We start from the raw sequence: 15750 nt of genomic DNA, 5'->3' as shown, positions 1-15750 counted from the left end.
TCAGGATTCCTCCCTTGGCTGGGGAACACATTGCCAAGGATGCTCTGTTAACATAAAGCTCACTTATTTCAGAGGAAAGCAAGAATGCTAGCTCAGCATTTGGCAGTCAGATCAGTAACAGCTTACCAGAACTAGTCACGGAGCGATTTTAACAAGTACTGTCACCACTGCAAAGCTAGATGTGTATTAACATCCAGTGCCCTTTGTTTTTTATTTAGATATCAATGAATGTGACAATGGTTCTCACTGTTGTCAGCAAGACTGTTACAATTATCCTGGAGGCTACGAGTGTGCCTGCTACGCTGGATACAGGCTCAGCACAGATGGCTGTGGGTGTGATGGTAAGCAGAAACATCTAGCTGGACTCCCAAAGCAAACCAGCAGCGCTGGGGTCCTCAGCCCTGCAGCGCGGCAAGGGACACACACGGAACGGGTTCCTCTACTTCTGCTTTTCCGTATGTTGTCAGCCCCCTCAGTTTGCTTACTGGCAGCTCAGCTATTCTAACCCGTACACTAGCCCAGCACAACTGAAGAGTAGTATGGGGCTCTTGAACACACGGGATTCAGATCAGGATATCTCAAAGCGAGTTGCTCCAGGTCTGACCTGGAGCGATTCACAGAAGTCATTTTATGTTCAACCCCAGAGGCCAATATCGCCCACCGTTTTCACCCAAGAGATACAGGCAAATAAAAGTGTCTGTGTAAAATACAGCTAAGGCGGTGACTAACACAAGCTTTTAATAAAGAGAACAAGAAATTGTCCTACCTGGTTGTGAACAGCCACGCATTTCTTCCAGTCTGCCCCAGCCCATAGCAGTTTTACTGTCAGCTCTCTGAGTCACCTCAGCATAAAGAATTTGGGGCTTTTTTCCTCCTAATGAGTCGTTCTCCCTACCAAAGCTCTCCGATAGCATTTCACAGGCAAAACCCCAAGTTTACTCACCTGTTCCCACACAATTAGCGACAAATATGAGCTGAAACCCAGCACATGGTACTTGGAAACCCAGGGCTCCCTGAGTCACAGTCTCACTCAATTTTTGGAGTCAGATGGTTTTGCGTAGTTACCAGAGGGGATGCTATCAGCCTACTCGCTGATCCATGGACAGGTCCGTGGCCCCTGTCCTGTACAGAGGGCCTGCTCCCATTACACTGGAGTATCCCCTGTTTTTCAGATGTGGATGAGTGCTCTTCAAATAACGGCGGATGTGAACACGTGTGCCAGAACCAGCCAGGGTCTTTCCAGTGCGGCTGTGAGATTGGATACAAACTGGATGAAGACCGAAGGAGCTGCACCTGTAAGTGCAACATCCGTGCCGCTGCCCGGCGGAGCGGCAGGCTGCTCCCCGCGCCCCGGCCCAGCCTCCCCTGCCGCCACCGGCCGAGCCAGGGCCGGCGCAGCCGGAGCTTCTCAGCCCTGCGCGCGTCCTCCTCCAGCTTCCTCGCGGCACTTGCTGCTGTTAGCGGTGGAAATGACTCACACCACCAGTGGGGAGCTTTCCCCTGATGGGACCAGCCCTATTTCGGCCATGTTACACAGCACTTTCCAGAGAAGCGTAGGGGATTTTGGCACAGCTACACTTACACCAGCCTGCAGGGATGACTCCGCATTAAGCACAGAACCAGAACCCTTTCCACAGGCACCAGCCTCTGCAGTTTTTCCTTATAAGAAATAATGGATTCTTTTTTTAAGCAGTAGTGTCTTTACCCCACAACCAAACACAGTATTACCCACCTCACTCGCTCGGTAGGGCGGGCAGCACCCCACTCGCTTCGGCCAACAACCCCCGGCAGCATTGCCAGGTCCCTGGGAGGGCTTCCTGAGGTCTGGACACAGAAGAGCAGCACTTGGTGCCCCCCAGCTCTGGCAAAATACCTGAGCCTCCTCTGGCCCGGTGGCTTTTGTAGGCTCTGCAGCCCCTGCCCCACTCCCAAGTGTGCCTGTGCTTAGCTTGATTGCCCGGCTTTTAACCCTTGCCTACCTGCAAGGGGAGGGAACCTGTAGCTGTACCTGGTAGATATTCTTTCCAAAAGGAGGACCAAGCTGAAAGGCATTGCTTAATTCTGTTATATGGGCGGACTTGTTTAATCCAGAAAAGAACTAACTTCCCTGAAAGCTCAAAGAAGCTCTGGTCAGAAAAACAGGAGGGCAAAGGCGACGGGGTGAGCGCAAGCTCCGTTCTGTGAGAAGCCAGAGCTGTGGGTCAAGGTTAAGATCAAAGCTTCTCCCATAGATCTTGAAGTCACTTAGCTGGCCCGTGCCCATTCTAGCCAAAACAAACATGCAATAGGTGTCAATATAGAGATCAGCGGGGCAAACCGAGCCAAATCAGGTGCCCCAAGCCCGTGCAGATATTTCTGGTTTTCCTTTCTTACTGCAGAGGTTCTGCTTTACCATGCGCCTCTCGGAGAACTCTGATGTTGTCGTCTCTGTGACTGCTTCCCTAGCTATAGAGGACCCTGTGGAAGCTCTGGACGGTCAGCGCCCTGCGATCCGCCCAATCCCTCATGTTGCAATCCTGCGAGATGAATTTACCCAGCTCTTTAATGATGACTATGAAGAAGACGAGGAAGAGATGGAAGCAAGAGGAGAGCACACGCTTTCAGAAAAATTCGGTGGGCATTTTGCAGCACTGGTAAATGGCGTACTTTGCTTGGAAGTCTTCAGAATTAGTCACGCATGCTGGGTGTATTAGTGTTTGGTGAGCATACCCATGAGTTCACCAAGTACCTTTCTGTGTTGCAACACAGATGCACTTAGCTTTGCCGCAGCCTGTACACAGGGGGTTTCTCTGCCCAAACTCTCCGAGATGCTGCGGCAGCCCTGGGGAGGGCTTTTCACCTGCCGCGCCTCTCGTTGCAGTCTGCCTGGAGCACACGTTCGGCCCCGACTGCAGCCTGACCTGCGAGGACTGTCAGAACGGAGGCATGTGCAACGCAGAGGAGACGGGCTGCGACTGCCCGGCAGGCTGGACCGGCATCCTCTGTAACCAGAGTGAGTGATGCTGGAGGGCAGCGGGCGAGAAGGTGCTTCTTGTCCCTGCTCTGGGATGCACGGTGGCCACGGCAGCTGCCTGAGCCTCACCTCCGTCTCTCGCCCCAGCTTGCCCGGCCGGCACCTTCGGGAGGAACTGCAGCCTGGCCTGCCTCTGCCAGAACGGCGGCACCTGCGACCCCGCCACGGGTGCCTGCCGCTGCCCGCCCGGCGTGGCCGGCGAGCTCTGCCAAGACGGTAAGCTGGCGGCTCTCCGTCGCCCGCCTCGCACCGCAGCGAGGGCGATCCCCTTCCCTCTGGCCGCAGCCCGCCGCGAGGCGCGGGGGCCTGGTGGGGTGTGGGGTGCCGCGGCTCACTGCGAGAAGGCAGGATGGCCCCTCTGCAGGGCCCTGACATCAAGCACAGGACGCTGGGGCCTCCCTTGAGGTTTTCTTTTCTCCCTAAAACATTTTCCTATAAGGAAATAGCAACAGCGAGTTGCGAGTGATGCTCCCCGGCCTGCGGAGGTAGCTCCTTTCTGTGTCTCTTGAGGTGTTCGCACAGCATTTGCCGTAATTTGATAAATGGCTGTTACAGCCATCTCTGATGCTGCTTTTTGATGTTCCGCTTGTGCTTCTCTGAAGCCTTAAAATGTTTTCCACAGACTGCAGTACACTGCTCCCTTTGTAGCTGTTCACTGAAAGCATCTTTCAGCTCTTCTGTTGAACCATCCCAGTGTGAGTGGCTCTAACGCATCCCTGCTCCATGTGACCCGGTGGGTCACCTAGTCTTGCATGGAAAAATGTCTTTTTAATGAGGAAAAGGCAGTAAAGGGGATTCTTCACCCACAAAACAGTGCTTCAGGTAGTATGCGTTGTCTTTGCACAGGAAGACCCTTGCAGTCCCTGTTGACTGCTCAGCAATGATGTGGGCAGCCATCTATATTTCTCTGGGCATTCAATGGTGGACACAGAAAAGAATGCCAAAACTGATGTTCAATGGCAAATTTACAGAACCGTGGGGTATTTTCCACTGAAAAAAAAAACCCAAAGCATTGAAAAGCTGTGACAACAGTAGTTACCCAAAGTACTGCAAAAGGAGGTGTCACTTGCAGTAGGTGTTTGTTCTCCCAAAGAGTTAAAACCTGGGGGATCATCTAAAAACACAAAAAGAGTGAGTCAATAAGAGATTCAGACCCAATGACTTCAGACAAATGGTTAGGAGCATCTGGGAACTATTAGTGAAGGGGGAGACGAAGCAGAATGCAAATGAATGCAAGAGATACCCTGACCTTTCCTTTCTGTAGGAAGGAGGTGATTGAGGGGTACAGAGCAAAGACAGGAAGGTAAGATTAAAATAAACACTGAGGAACTGCTCTGTTGCCCCAGGGTGGCATTTCCCTTGCTTAAACTCTCTGCTGTCCTTATCACATGGGAGAAGGCATGTGCTGCTTGGACAGATGCTGGCCGGAGCTTTCTGCTGACACGGCCTGTCTGCCATGTGCTTCCAATATTAAGATCTTTAGGACAACAGAGAAAGAACAGTAATTTCATTCCCTTAATAGTGCAAATGTCCCTGTTACTTATCAATAGGAACAGCCTCATGGATTACTTTCTCACGTATGAAAAAGACTGACTTCTCGGAGCCCTGCGGGGCAGATTTCTCGCACAGCCAGCCTTACCGTTCCAAGCGAGGTCCAGCGCTGATGGCTGCCCTCGAGGGACCCTGCATGGATGGAAAGTGGCAGCAAGGGAAATGCACTGTGCATGTCGGGAGTGCCGACTGCTGGAGCGATCTGATTTTGAGCTGATGCAGGGAATCTGATCGCTCTTATCATTACCTTGTGTAGAGACACAAGCACATTCCCGGTCAGAAAACAAGCCAGCCTTCTTTTCCACACTCCCTGCGTCCTTTGCCTAGGTTCATTTCTGATGTTATACAGCTTTGATTCTGATACAGTTTTCCTGTGGTCTGCTGGAAATAAAATGATGGGCCCAAATTGGCTCATCTTCCCAGAAAATCTCTCTCTATTGCTAGGGTGCCCTAAAGGATTTTTTGGGAAACAATGCAGGAAGAAGTGCAACTGTGCCAACCGGGGTCGTTGCCATCGGATTTACGGAGCCTGTCTGTGCGATCCTGGCTTATACGGACGGTACTGCCATTTAGGTATGCCTGCCCTCCTCTTTTTTACGAGCTCTATATTACGGTTAGATCACAGCCTTTCTAGGTACTACCCTGGGAAGGGCCAGCGCTGGGTGGCAAGGTTTCTGTCCCTTGCCAGGTGTCATTTGGCCTCGTGGGTCACTGACCAGTTCCCTCTGCATCCAGTTTGCCCGAAGTGGGCGTTCGGCCCCGGCTGCTCCGAAGAGTGCCGCTGCGTGCAGCAGAACACGCAGGACTGTGACAAGAGGGATGGCTCCTGCCAATGCAAACCCGGCTACCACGGCCAGCACTGTGAGATGAGTGAGTTGCCGAGAAGAATGCGCGGAGCATCCCCCCTTCTCCTCTCGCAGCCTCTTTCCCCCAACCTATTTTCTTGGAGAAAACCCCAGTTCACTTTCCACCCTCCTAAGACTGTCTCAGCTCTCGTTATCTAGATTGGGAATGAAACTTGCTGTCAGAGTCAGTCACGCTAAGTTAGCTCGCAGAACCGGCACGGTGGGCCGGAGTGCCGGACAGTGGGCCTCCTCCAGCCTGCTGCGCCCAGCCACCGGCTCAGGATGGCGCGGCCCGGTGCCCGCCGCTGCGAGCCGGGGCTGCCGCTCCTCCTGGGTCCGCTAAGTAATGCCAGATGTTCTTTCTTTTCAATTATGGTTGCTAACAGACTGCGACCCTGGATATTACGGGGATGGCTGCAAGAAGAAATGTAGCTGCTCTCCAGAAGTGTCTTGTGACCATGTCACCGGAGAGTGCTGGAAAGAGTGTCCCCGAGGCTACCACGGGGAGAGCTGTGATCAAGGTAAGGCAGGGGCCCCGCAGGCAGCTCTGAGTGTGCCGTGAACTCACCATTCCCCACGGATGCGACCTTCACAAAACAAGACAGGACTTCCCAAATTCCTCCTGCGCTCCCTCAGCCCCCCGAGCCCGCTGCAGCTGAGTTCATGAGTGAGATGTTGCAGTGGCTTTAGGGGACACAAGAGCTGCCATTTGCAGGTCTTTGTAAAGTGCCGCAATCCCTTTAAAGCGGGGAAGCAGGAATTCTCCTGCATAATGAGTCTTATTCAGAAAAGGAGAACAAGGTCTCACTTTATCCTGCCACTTGGGCATCTCTGCTTTTGTAGATGAAGGTGATAGATATCTAGTTATCTTTCCGCCGCCTTTGATGTCTTTTTACTTCCAAGCAACCAGTGCCCAGCAGAAGCGTATCCCATTTTCCACTCTTCTCTAGTCCATATTGAAACTCTATTTGATCTGCAAGTGGAAAAGAAAACTTTCTATTTCATTTACATTAGGATTTATACTTCTGCCGGTGTATGAGCCTCCTAGAGCAATTTTCTGCGCTTCATAAAAAGGGCCAGTTGAGTAAGGTAACTAAACTGGAGAGCTCTGTGTGTGCAGGGTAACACTCAAGCTCTGAGGGCGCAGCTTTTCAAGATCCCGGGAGATAGTTGGGGTGTCAGAGAGCTTGACTTTCTTCCAACAAAGGTGTTTTGCCAGCCTCGGAGCCCATCAACGGTTGAAAAGCCAACCTCCTCCTCTTGTGAGTCGTCCCCGAATCACATTTCAACTGGTCAGATCCAACAGAAAAAGCAGGAAGCTGAACTCCTGAAGCCCACACCTGAAGACATGCTGCATTAAGAGAAGACACGCTGCATCAAGAGGCTTGCGGTGCCCAGCATCTGAATCGTGATTCAAGCATCCTGGCAGTTTCTGCACTAACTTCTGTTTAACCAAGCACTCCATCCACCCCAGCCAAGGGTCATAACTATTAACCCAATTAAGCTGCGAGCACGTGCTTATCTCGGGTAACACCACAACCCATAGAACGTAGCTAGTCTGTTGGCCAGAACAAAAGCTGCAGATGGTCACAGAAAGTTCCGATGCAAGCAAGTGCTAACAGAGCTGGATCGCGTTAGGAGGAGCGACGGGAGCAGCGTTTGCAGGGCTTGTGCCCCCTCGCAGGGGTCCCGGCAGCCCCCGAGCCCCCCGCACGCGGTGGGAGGCTGCTGCCTCCAGAGCCACGCGGCGCCTCGGCGGGCTGGGCACTTTCGGTCAGGATATTTTTAAAAAGAATAAGAAAGGAGCTCAAGCCTGTAGGGGGGAGTCACAGGAAATAACACAAATATTTGTATAGAAATAGTAGGCGCTTGGCTGTTGTTCGGATCTGGAAATTATTAAAGGGTGAAGACAAACATCTGCCATCAATTAGCAAAGAGGAGGAATAACAAAAACTCCACTGTGTCACTTGAAATCTACGCACTGGTGTGCTTCTCCTCCGTGATTTGTGAATGCTGGTGTGCTTGCATCTGCCGAAGCCTTACGAAACATTGGCTTCGGTGAACAAAAGGGACTGCGAGCGCGGAGCTTTTTTGGATTTAAGGATTTAGGGATCTTTGGATCTAAGGCCCTCAGTCTGCACATAATTAGCTGGCTGCTAAATTGTGTCACGAGTACAAAGAGCAAACTGAGCTTTCTGGTATCAGCAGTACCACCCTGGCATTCAGGGCAGAGGGAAGGAAAAGCACTTACTCCTCCTGTGGATGGGGCTGCTCCTTCTTTATTGCTTTACATCAATGTACCTGCTGCAAACCTTGCTGCTTCTTGAAAGCCTGGCTTCCAGATTCCGGAGGCATTCAGCCAGGGCCATAAAAAGCCTTCACAGCATCTTATAAAAGTCAAGGGATAGTGTGGGTTGGGGGGCTGTGAACGCGGGGCTCTGCACCCCAGCACAGAGAGAGCAGGGCAGCTCGGGTCACTGCCCATGGGATGAGCACGTGTGTCGGAGGCAGAGCGTTCGCCACGCTGTCGGTGCTTGCAGCGGTGCTGCGGTACGGCCGGCTCTGGGGCTGCCCGGGGCACGGTGGCCAGGGAACGGGTTATTTTACAGAGCTGCATTCACAGTTTGGAGACTGGTTTGGCCTCAGCTGTTGGGCAGGTGATCGGTCTCTTCTCTATGAAGAAATACTCATGGAAAGTACAAGCAGCAGCAGAAGAGTGATACTTGAACAGGCAAACCAAGGTAGTGCTGTGAAAGGCTAGAGGCCCCCGCTGCAGGTGACCGGTGGGGATAACAGAGCAGTTGCATCCAAGCCCACGAGTGGGGTCTTCCGCTGCCTGCAGCGCGGGAACCTGTCACAGATGGGCTTTCCTTTGGTGCGTGGGGTCTGATTGGAAACGCGCTTTTGGAAAAGGCTTCTCAGGAGGGGGCAGTTTTCACACGGCTGTTTTTGACGCAGAGTGTCCAGAGGGGAAGTTCGGGGCGGGCTGCCGGCAGTCCTGCTCCTGCGGGGGAGCGCCCTGCGACCGGACCACGGGGCAGTGCCTCTGCCTGCCAGGCTGGACGGGACACGACTGCGGCCAAGGTGAGGAGGCAACAGGAGCAAATGTGCCGAGGTAGGGATTTAGGCGTATAGCTGTTATTTTTCTTTTGCTAAAATTAGTTTTCAAAACATCTACTGCGATTAGAATCATCTTCGTGGAAAATTGGAAAAAATGCAGCTTTTGATGGTAAATCTTAAACAATAGCCTCAGCTGGCTTAGCTCTGTTGTTGAAGCTGAGTGAAGTACAAGGAAGTAAACAGCATAAACAATAAAGATGAAGATATTTTTGGTTGCTGCAGTCCTTAACATAGGAAAGGATGCATATTGTTAATTGCCGTCACTGTATTACTTTTTAACTGCTGGAAAACTAGAGCATCCTAAATTAAAAACTTTTATATGATTATACAGTATTACAGCAGCTGGAAGATATTAGACATATATGTACAGATGCCCTGCTCCTAATAGTTTAACTGAGCAATAAAACCATACATGTACAGTGCTTACCACAGATTTTGAACTGACTTTTTTTCCAGGTCCTGGAGCAGCTTAGGAGCAGTTAAACCAGGGGGCTCTGAGCAACCTGATCTAGCTGAAGATGCCCCTGCTCACTGCAGGGGTGTTGGACTAGATGGACTCTAACGGTCCCTCCCAACCTAAACCATTCTATGATTCTATGATTCTTGCCCCAGTTTTATCAGTTCTTAGCCTTTTGCTTCTCCTTCACAACTAAAAGCAGAGCTGGGAGTGCTGACTAACGTGCTGTCCAGTCGTGTGACAGCAGCTGCGAAGACCCTTTGCCAGCAGCACCATTTCCTAGCAAGGAGCTGGTGAACCCCCCCACAAGCAGATGCAAATCCAAAATTGACATGAAAACTGGAGTGAGAGCAGAATAGGACTTAGGGAAGGCTCACACGCTGTTTATAAAACAAACAAAGCAGTGTTGTCCTTGCTAGCAGCCATGCAGTGCCAAACCAAAGTCCATGTTTTGCATGAAGCACGGGCGTGACCAAGACAGGGGACCCATTGCCATGCACCAGAAAATAGACGTTTCCCTCTTACGCCTCATCTGTGATCCCGATGCCTGTGTGTGCTCTCTGTGCCCACGCTCCAGCTTGCCCCGACGGTCGCTGGGGCCTGGGCTGCCAGGAGATCTGTCCTGAGTGTGCGAACAACGCCAGCTGCGATCCCGCCAGCGGAGCCTGCCTGTGTCCACCCGGTTACACCGGACGTCGCTGCCAGGACGGTGAGTGCTGTCTGCTCTTGGGTCCCCCACGCCTGAATGCCTGTTTCCAGCTGGAATGAGGGTTATTTCGGTTGACCCGGAGTACCTGCTGTAGTGAGCAGAGCAGCCAGCTATCGACCAGGCACCACCGCGCTCAGCAGAGCAGGGCTTAGGACCGTGTACGCCTCACACTTGGGGGCACAGGCTCCCTCGAAGTCCCTGTAGTCCTATCGTCACAGTGGTAACTTCTGCATCAGCAGAAAGAGATGTAAAACCCTAAGGCCCTCGGCTCGTTCGGCCCAGAGCTGAGCACCCACGCTTGCACAAGGAGCGTCGGTGCTGGCAGCAGCTCTGCAGAAGCCCGCTGCGGTACCCATCGGGTCTGCCAGGAGGAAAGCCCTTGCTGCAGTGTTACGGCAGCCGTTTGCACTTAGCACGTGTCTGCATTGGCAGTGTGTCCACCCGGCTGGTTTGGCCCAGACTGCCAGCTGAGCTGCAGCTGTGGGAACGCTGGACATTGCCATCCTGTGACGGGGACGTGCAGCTGCGCACCTGGCTGGACGGGGTATAACTGCCAGAGAGGTATTGTACCTGCTGTTTATGATCCATTGCTCCTAGAAGACACTGTCCCGTGCAAAGCTACACTGTCGTTTGCGTCATTGTCATCTTCGTGCTGTGCCTCTGCTGGAAAAAAAATCTGTCTCTGAACTCCTTTAGGTTTCTCTGCTCTGTCCTGCGAGTGCCGCCGGGTGCCGCTTGCCTTTCTGTAGCAGGCTTCCTTGCAGAATGAATTCACCTCAAATATGTGCTAATGCAGCACCCGCTCTTGCTGTCCCCCTGGGTTTTCTGAGCACCGACAGCCACATTTGTCCTTCTGTCCAAGTGAGCAGTTGTAATCAAAGGAAATAACACCCTGAGGAGGGGGAGGCAGCGCTGTGCCCATGCCTTTGCTCACCGGAGAAGCTGAGCAAGTGGTGCCCATGCCATTAAGGGTCCGTTCCCTCCTGTGTTTCAGCCTGCGATGCAGGTCGCTGGGGCCCCGACTGTGCTCACGCCTGCAACTGCAGCAACAGCGATGGGAGCTGCAGCGCGGAGACAGGGCAGTGCGTCTGCGAAGCTGGCTACACGGGCAGCCGCTGCGAAAGGAGTGAGTGCTGCCAGCGGGCCGCCCTGCTTGCCTCGAATCCCAGCCAAGCGCTGTAGATTTGTTTTCCCAGGGAAAGGCGTTGGACAGGCAGACCAGGAGGCTCCTGCCTTCTCCCCATAAAGGAAGCCGTGGTGCTGATTTCTCCATCACTGCTCCTTGGTTCAGTCACAGAAGTTCAATCCCCATGCCCTGTCTGTGATGTTGCCAGCCCAGTCCTGTCCTGAGGGTGGTTGGGTGACCTGGGTTCACATCTGTAAGGGGTAGGGTGCAGCCCACTCATCATTATAAAAAAGCAGCTGCCAGATGCTGTTATTGCCATTCAGCGCCTGAGCTCCTGCCTTAGCAAAGCTTCCTAAGGATGCCGGGGAAGGACAGGCTCCTCAGTCTCATTTGCTTCTGCTTGCTAGAGTGCCCGGAAGGGTGGTTTGGGCAGAGCTGCCGGCACCAGTGTCAGTGCGACAACGGGGCTGCCTGTGACCACGTCAGCGGCGCCTGTACTTGCAGCCCGGGCTGGCGAGGAACCTTCTGTGAGCACGGTGAGTACCTCTGCCTGGGGACCCAGCGCTGTCAGTGGCTCCCATGGACCAAGGCCTCCATGCCAGTGGGGTCTGCACTCCTTGTCTGGCTTTGCTATCCCGTTACAGCAAAGAGAATCCCTCGGGATAGCGATGGGGAAACCGCGTGTCCGCAAGTCACTAAGTCTCTGGTTTTAATTCTGAAGGGAAAAAGTCTAGGAGAAAAAGACTAACAACATATAAACAAGGAGTAAATGCACAGCGGCCTCGGTCGCCCACGTGTGCACACACATTGCACGCAGGGTCTTGGAGCAGCGTCTCCACGGGGTCCCTGCGTGCGGGGCTCTGGCTCCCACACCAACCTGATCGGTTGCTTGGCAGACAGAAACCTAGTGCCGTTGCTCTTCTGATGCGCTACAGCTTTGTCCTGTACCTTGAGCATCTGTAATGGACAGGCATCCAATATTCTGCTGCCCTGCCGGGGGGAGAGCCATTCACAGGTGGCTGTCACCCCAGCGCAGCATTATAGCGGCAAAAAAAGGCCACTGAGAGGCATCTTTCTGCATAGGGATTTTGTGGGGATTTATCTTTTGTTTTCTGCAGCCTGTCCTGATGGGTTTTATGGGCTGGAGTGCCGGGAAGCCTGCAACTGCCTGAACGGCGCCCGCTGTGACCATACAACAGGCCAGTGCCGCTGCCCCCCGGGCTGGGACGGCCCCCGCTGCGGCCAGGGTAGGTGTTGCTGCAGCCTGGTGCGCACCCTCCGTGCCTGGGGATGGGATGGAGCGAGGCAGGAGCAGCCCTCCGCAGGGCACTCCGGAACCCTCTGGTTCAGGTGTCTGTTCCCCACGTGTGATTTTTCTCTGCGTGGAAGTTAATGCTGACAGAGAAGTATTTGGTTTCAGGCAGGGACTGGGGGGGGTGCTTTGGCTGAGCATGTTGTTGTTGAATGTATGAGGGCTTGGGCATTCAGCAAAACAGTTTCCGAACAGGTAAAATGATGTAACACTGATGATAACAACAGTGTCTGCGTTTGGATATCAGCCACCTGTAGCACACAGCTGTTATTTCCCCATGGCACCATAAAAACCAACTTAAACAACGGTCCAAAGCAGCCACGCACCAGTGTTGGTTCCTCTCCCAGACGAGTGCATTTCGGATTCTGGCTGATGCAATTCAAACCTGCTGCCTAACAGTCATGCCTGCTTCTGCTCCCACAAAGCGTGCCAGGAGAACAGGTACGGCGAGAACTGCAGCCAGACATGCAACTGCTTCAATAATGCTACCTGCAACCACATCAGTGGCCAATGTCTCTGTGCAGCCGGGTGGACGGGACCCACGTGCCAGCAAGGTAACGCACCTTATCGTTGCTTCCCAACGCAGACTGTGGGCTTCCTCTGGCAGGATGCATTAAAAATGCCATTTCTCAGGGTGGGTCGGAGTTTTCGATGGAGTAGCAACTACAAAAAGCCAAGTCAGTAAGACAGCAAGGCCAGATTGCAGCTAAGATGATAATTAGCTGTGCAGCGCTTCCTGATGCATTCACAGCGAAGCCAAGAGGTTGACTTCCCCAAGAGCACCAGAAATTGCACTGACTTGCAGTTTCCTAGTAGCACGTTGAGTAACAGCTTGACGGGCCACTGCACTGAGCATTCAGGCACCAAGTCAGCGACGCCTTTAGGCACAGCTCAGTGCAACCCTGCACGTGAGAACAATTATTCATGGGCTTAAACGGCTTCTTTTCCCTGCCAAGCACTGGCACGACCTGGGTCTAGGAGAAGAGGCTGTTCTGCAGCTCAGGACCAAAGGCGCTGGCTGACAACTGAATGTCTCTCCTGGATGCTGAACTCGCCCCACCTTTTTTCTTTTGTGTATTTGCCAGTGCCAGAGCTAAGAAGGCTCTAAAGAGATCAGGCACCCAGCGCCCTGGGTCATCACTGCCTCTTACCTGAGCAGATTAAAATACCACATGGCTTATGTGGCCAGCTAAGTAGCCTCAGGGCTCCTTTCCCTGCCTCTTAGTGCAAGCAATAATGGCTTGGTTTTATATCAGGCCGTCCACCTATCGCTCTGGCAGGCTACCAAGAGCCTTCGGAGCTGTTTTCTGACCGGGATGTTTGGCCTGGTTTTCCCGCAGCGTGCCCAGTGGGTTTCTACGGGAGAAGCTGCCGCCAGCGCTGCCTCTGCCAAAACGGTGGCACGTGTGACCCCGCCACTGGGCTCTGTGCTTGCCCCGCGGGGTGGACAGGGCTGGCCTGCGAGCTGGGTGAGTAACGGTGCGTCGGCAGCGCTGCAGAACGGGCTCTGCCACGAGCTTGCTCCGCTTTGGGCTCGTGTTTCCTCTGAAGGCTGGGGGTGATGTGCATGGCGCTGGCGGGGCGCGCGCACAAGCCGAGGGTCGCGGTCGGGGAGGTGGGTGCCAGGGCGGCGTTTCACCGTGTGCCTCCCCGCAGAGTGCGCACAGGGACGGCACGGGGCAGACTGCCGGCAGCGCTGCGAGTGCCGGCACGGGGGGCTCTGCGACCGCCAGAAGGGCCACTGCATCTGCCAGCCTGGTTGGATGGGCGAGAAGTGCGAGAGCCGTAAGTGGGGCGCGGGGGTCCTGGCCGTGGGTACTGCATCACTGCCCTGGTGCTGCGCAAGGCGGTTCTGGGGGCCAAGGGGGTTCTAAGCAAAGACGTAAAATTTGGATTTCAGCGCTGCAGAGAGAGTTCGCGGGTGCCGTGATTCCGGCTGCGTGCCCTGGTTTTGCCCACTGCTCTGCTTTCTGCTTTCCTTTGAGGGCTCTCCTAAAAGCCATGGCACACAGGGAGGCTGCGCAGCAGCCTGTGACAGTGCCACCGGGAGAGGGAGGGGGTCCCCAAAGGCACAGGCCCCCAGGCACCAGGGCAAAGCCGCAGACTCCAAGCAGGGCAGCAATCTTCCCCCACACCTTGCACAGTGAAACCAGGATGTCAGATAAAGATCTTTCTCCGTCCTGTTTATTTTAAAAGTAACGAAAGGTCATCTCCTTTCCATTTTTTGTTTTCTTCTACACTTTCCTCTGTTACTCTGACCCTAAATGCTGGACTTCAGTACTGAGCCCCAGCAAATAATTACATCTGCCATTCAGCAGGCGCCTGCGTTCACCGTATCTTTAAACGTAACACATACCCTGGCAATCCCTTTGCTATGAGGCAGTGCTGAAAAGGTTATTGGCCTTACTAAGAGCAGCAACAGGGACTTCATCAGCTATCAGCACACCACGAAGAGATCCATCAGCTTCTTCCCTTTTAAGGGTCATGACACCTCAGCCTGGCATATGCCTTATATTACGGTGTAAAAGGCACGTTTTAGGCCAATGCCATTACTTGTCAGCACAAGGGCAGTGCCCACTGCAGCTGTCTGTGCCAGCCGGCACATCAGAGCGATCTCCGCTTTCCTGCCTGGGAATGTCTCCGTTTATGGTAGCTGTAAACAGCTCGGCCGGCAGCTGAGCCTTGGCCACAGAGCTGAACCTAGAGCTGAACCTAGTGCTGAACCTAGCGTTCACCTCGCCGGCCGAGGGTGAGCTGCGGGATTCTGCCACAGCCTCAGGCACATCGTCCCCTCCCAGCGACATGGCACAGGCTTCCAAAACCTCATGCCCACACCCGCTGGCAGCAAGGTCCCCCGTCACGAGGCAGCGGTGCGCTGCCGTGGTGGACGTGGCAAGGGACGGGTGTTCGGAGGTTTTTGGCTTCGAGGTGCCCCTGTGGTTCTGGCCATCATAGCCCGGGGACTCTTCCTGCCTCACCCTGCCTGCAGTTGCTTGCACTGAGCTCACCTCCAGGTTCACATTTATAATTTCTTTCAATATAAATTAATTTTGAAAACCCATCCGCAAATGCAGAAATTATTATTTAAAAAAAAGAAAAAAGCTAGAATCCTCCCCTTGCCTTCCACAGCTGCGTGTACAGACTTGGCCCTTGCGTGGACAAGCAACCCGTTTGGATGATTGTACAGGGATTTACTGATTTTTTTTTGCATTCATTCATGAGGCAGAAGCGAAAATTAGGTTCACAGATTTTGTGCCCGCAGTGCTAACTTTTGCATAATTCTGGTACCGCACACATTTTGTTTTGCAGCTGCTTTAGAAACCGGGTACTTCCATGACAACAGAAGAAGCAGCAAAACTAAACAATTGCTTCTGTGATTAATATATACCCAACTCTCATTAAACAGTGCCAGGAATAACACTTCAGAAAACGTGGTGCAGTTAGAGAGAGCCATTCACACTGAATTAGGCGCCCGCCAGCGGTACATGTCACGCTCGTGTACCCTGAGCAGGTCTGAGCGGTGACGCTGAGGCACTCGCGCGCTTGCACACCGGGAGCGGCGGGCGTGCGCTCAGGCCTGGGCCGCGCAGCCGGGTCCCACGCCGTGCCTGCCCTGC

General features: G+C 53.6%; 1 protein-coding gene across 8 annotated transcripts in view; it reads left to right on the top strand.

Annotated features, from left to right (window-relative positions):
• MEGF6 (multiple EGF like domains 6) overlaps positions 1-15750 on the top strand; it is a 109249-nt gene that overhangs the window by 84172 nt on the left and 9327 nt on the right. For 7 of the 8 annotated variants that reach the window (XM_075114013.1, XM_075114009.1, XM_075114011.1 and 4 more), the window contains 17 exons: positions 219-341; positions 1173-1295; positions 2446-2613; positions 2861-2992; positions 3101-3229; positions 5009-5137; positions 5300-5434; positions 5796-5930; positions 8368-8493; positions 9564-9695; positions 10128-10256; positions 10690-10821; positions 11229-11357; positions 11940-12068; positions 12559-12687; positions 13474-13602; positions 13790-13918. In XM_075114013.1, coding sequence (XP_074970114.1) covers positions 219-341; positions 1173-1295; positions 2446-2613; positions 2861-2992; positions 3101-3229; positions 5009-5137; positions 5300-5434; positions 5796-5930; positions 8368-8493; positions 9564-9695; positions 10128-10256; positions 10690-10821; positions 11229-11357; positions 11940-12068; positions 12559-12687; positions 13474-13602; positions 13790-13918 — 2238 coding nt within the window. The remainder of the gene's footprint in view (positions 1-218; positions 342-1172; positions 1296-2445; positions 2614-2860; positions 2993-3100; positions 3230-5008; positions 5138-5299; positions 5435-5795; positions 5931-8367; positions 8494-9563; positions 9696-10127; positions 10257-10689; positions 10822-11228; positions 11358-11939; positions 12069-12558; positions 12688-13473; positions 13603-13789; positions 13919-15750) is intronic. The other variant, XM_075114012.1, reaches the window with a different exon arrangement.

The sequence above is a fragment of the Phalacrocorax aristotelis genome, chromosome 19, assembly GCF_949628215.1.
Source record: "Phalacrocorax aristotelis chromosome 19, bGulAri2.1, whole genome shotgun sequence".
NCBI classification, from domain to species: domain Eukaryota; kingdom Metazoa; phylum Chordata; class Aves; order Suliformes; family Phalacrocoracidae; genus Phalacrocorax; species Phalacrocorax aristotelis.
The sequence above is the reverse complement of the archived record's forward strand: the minus strand, read 5'-3'. Positions and strand labels throughout refer to the sequence as shown.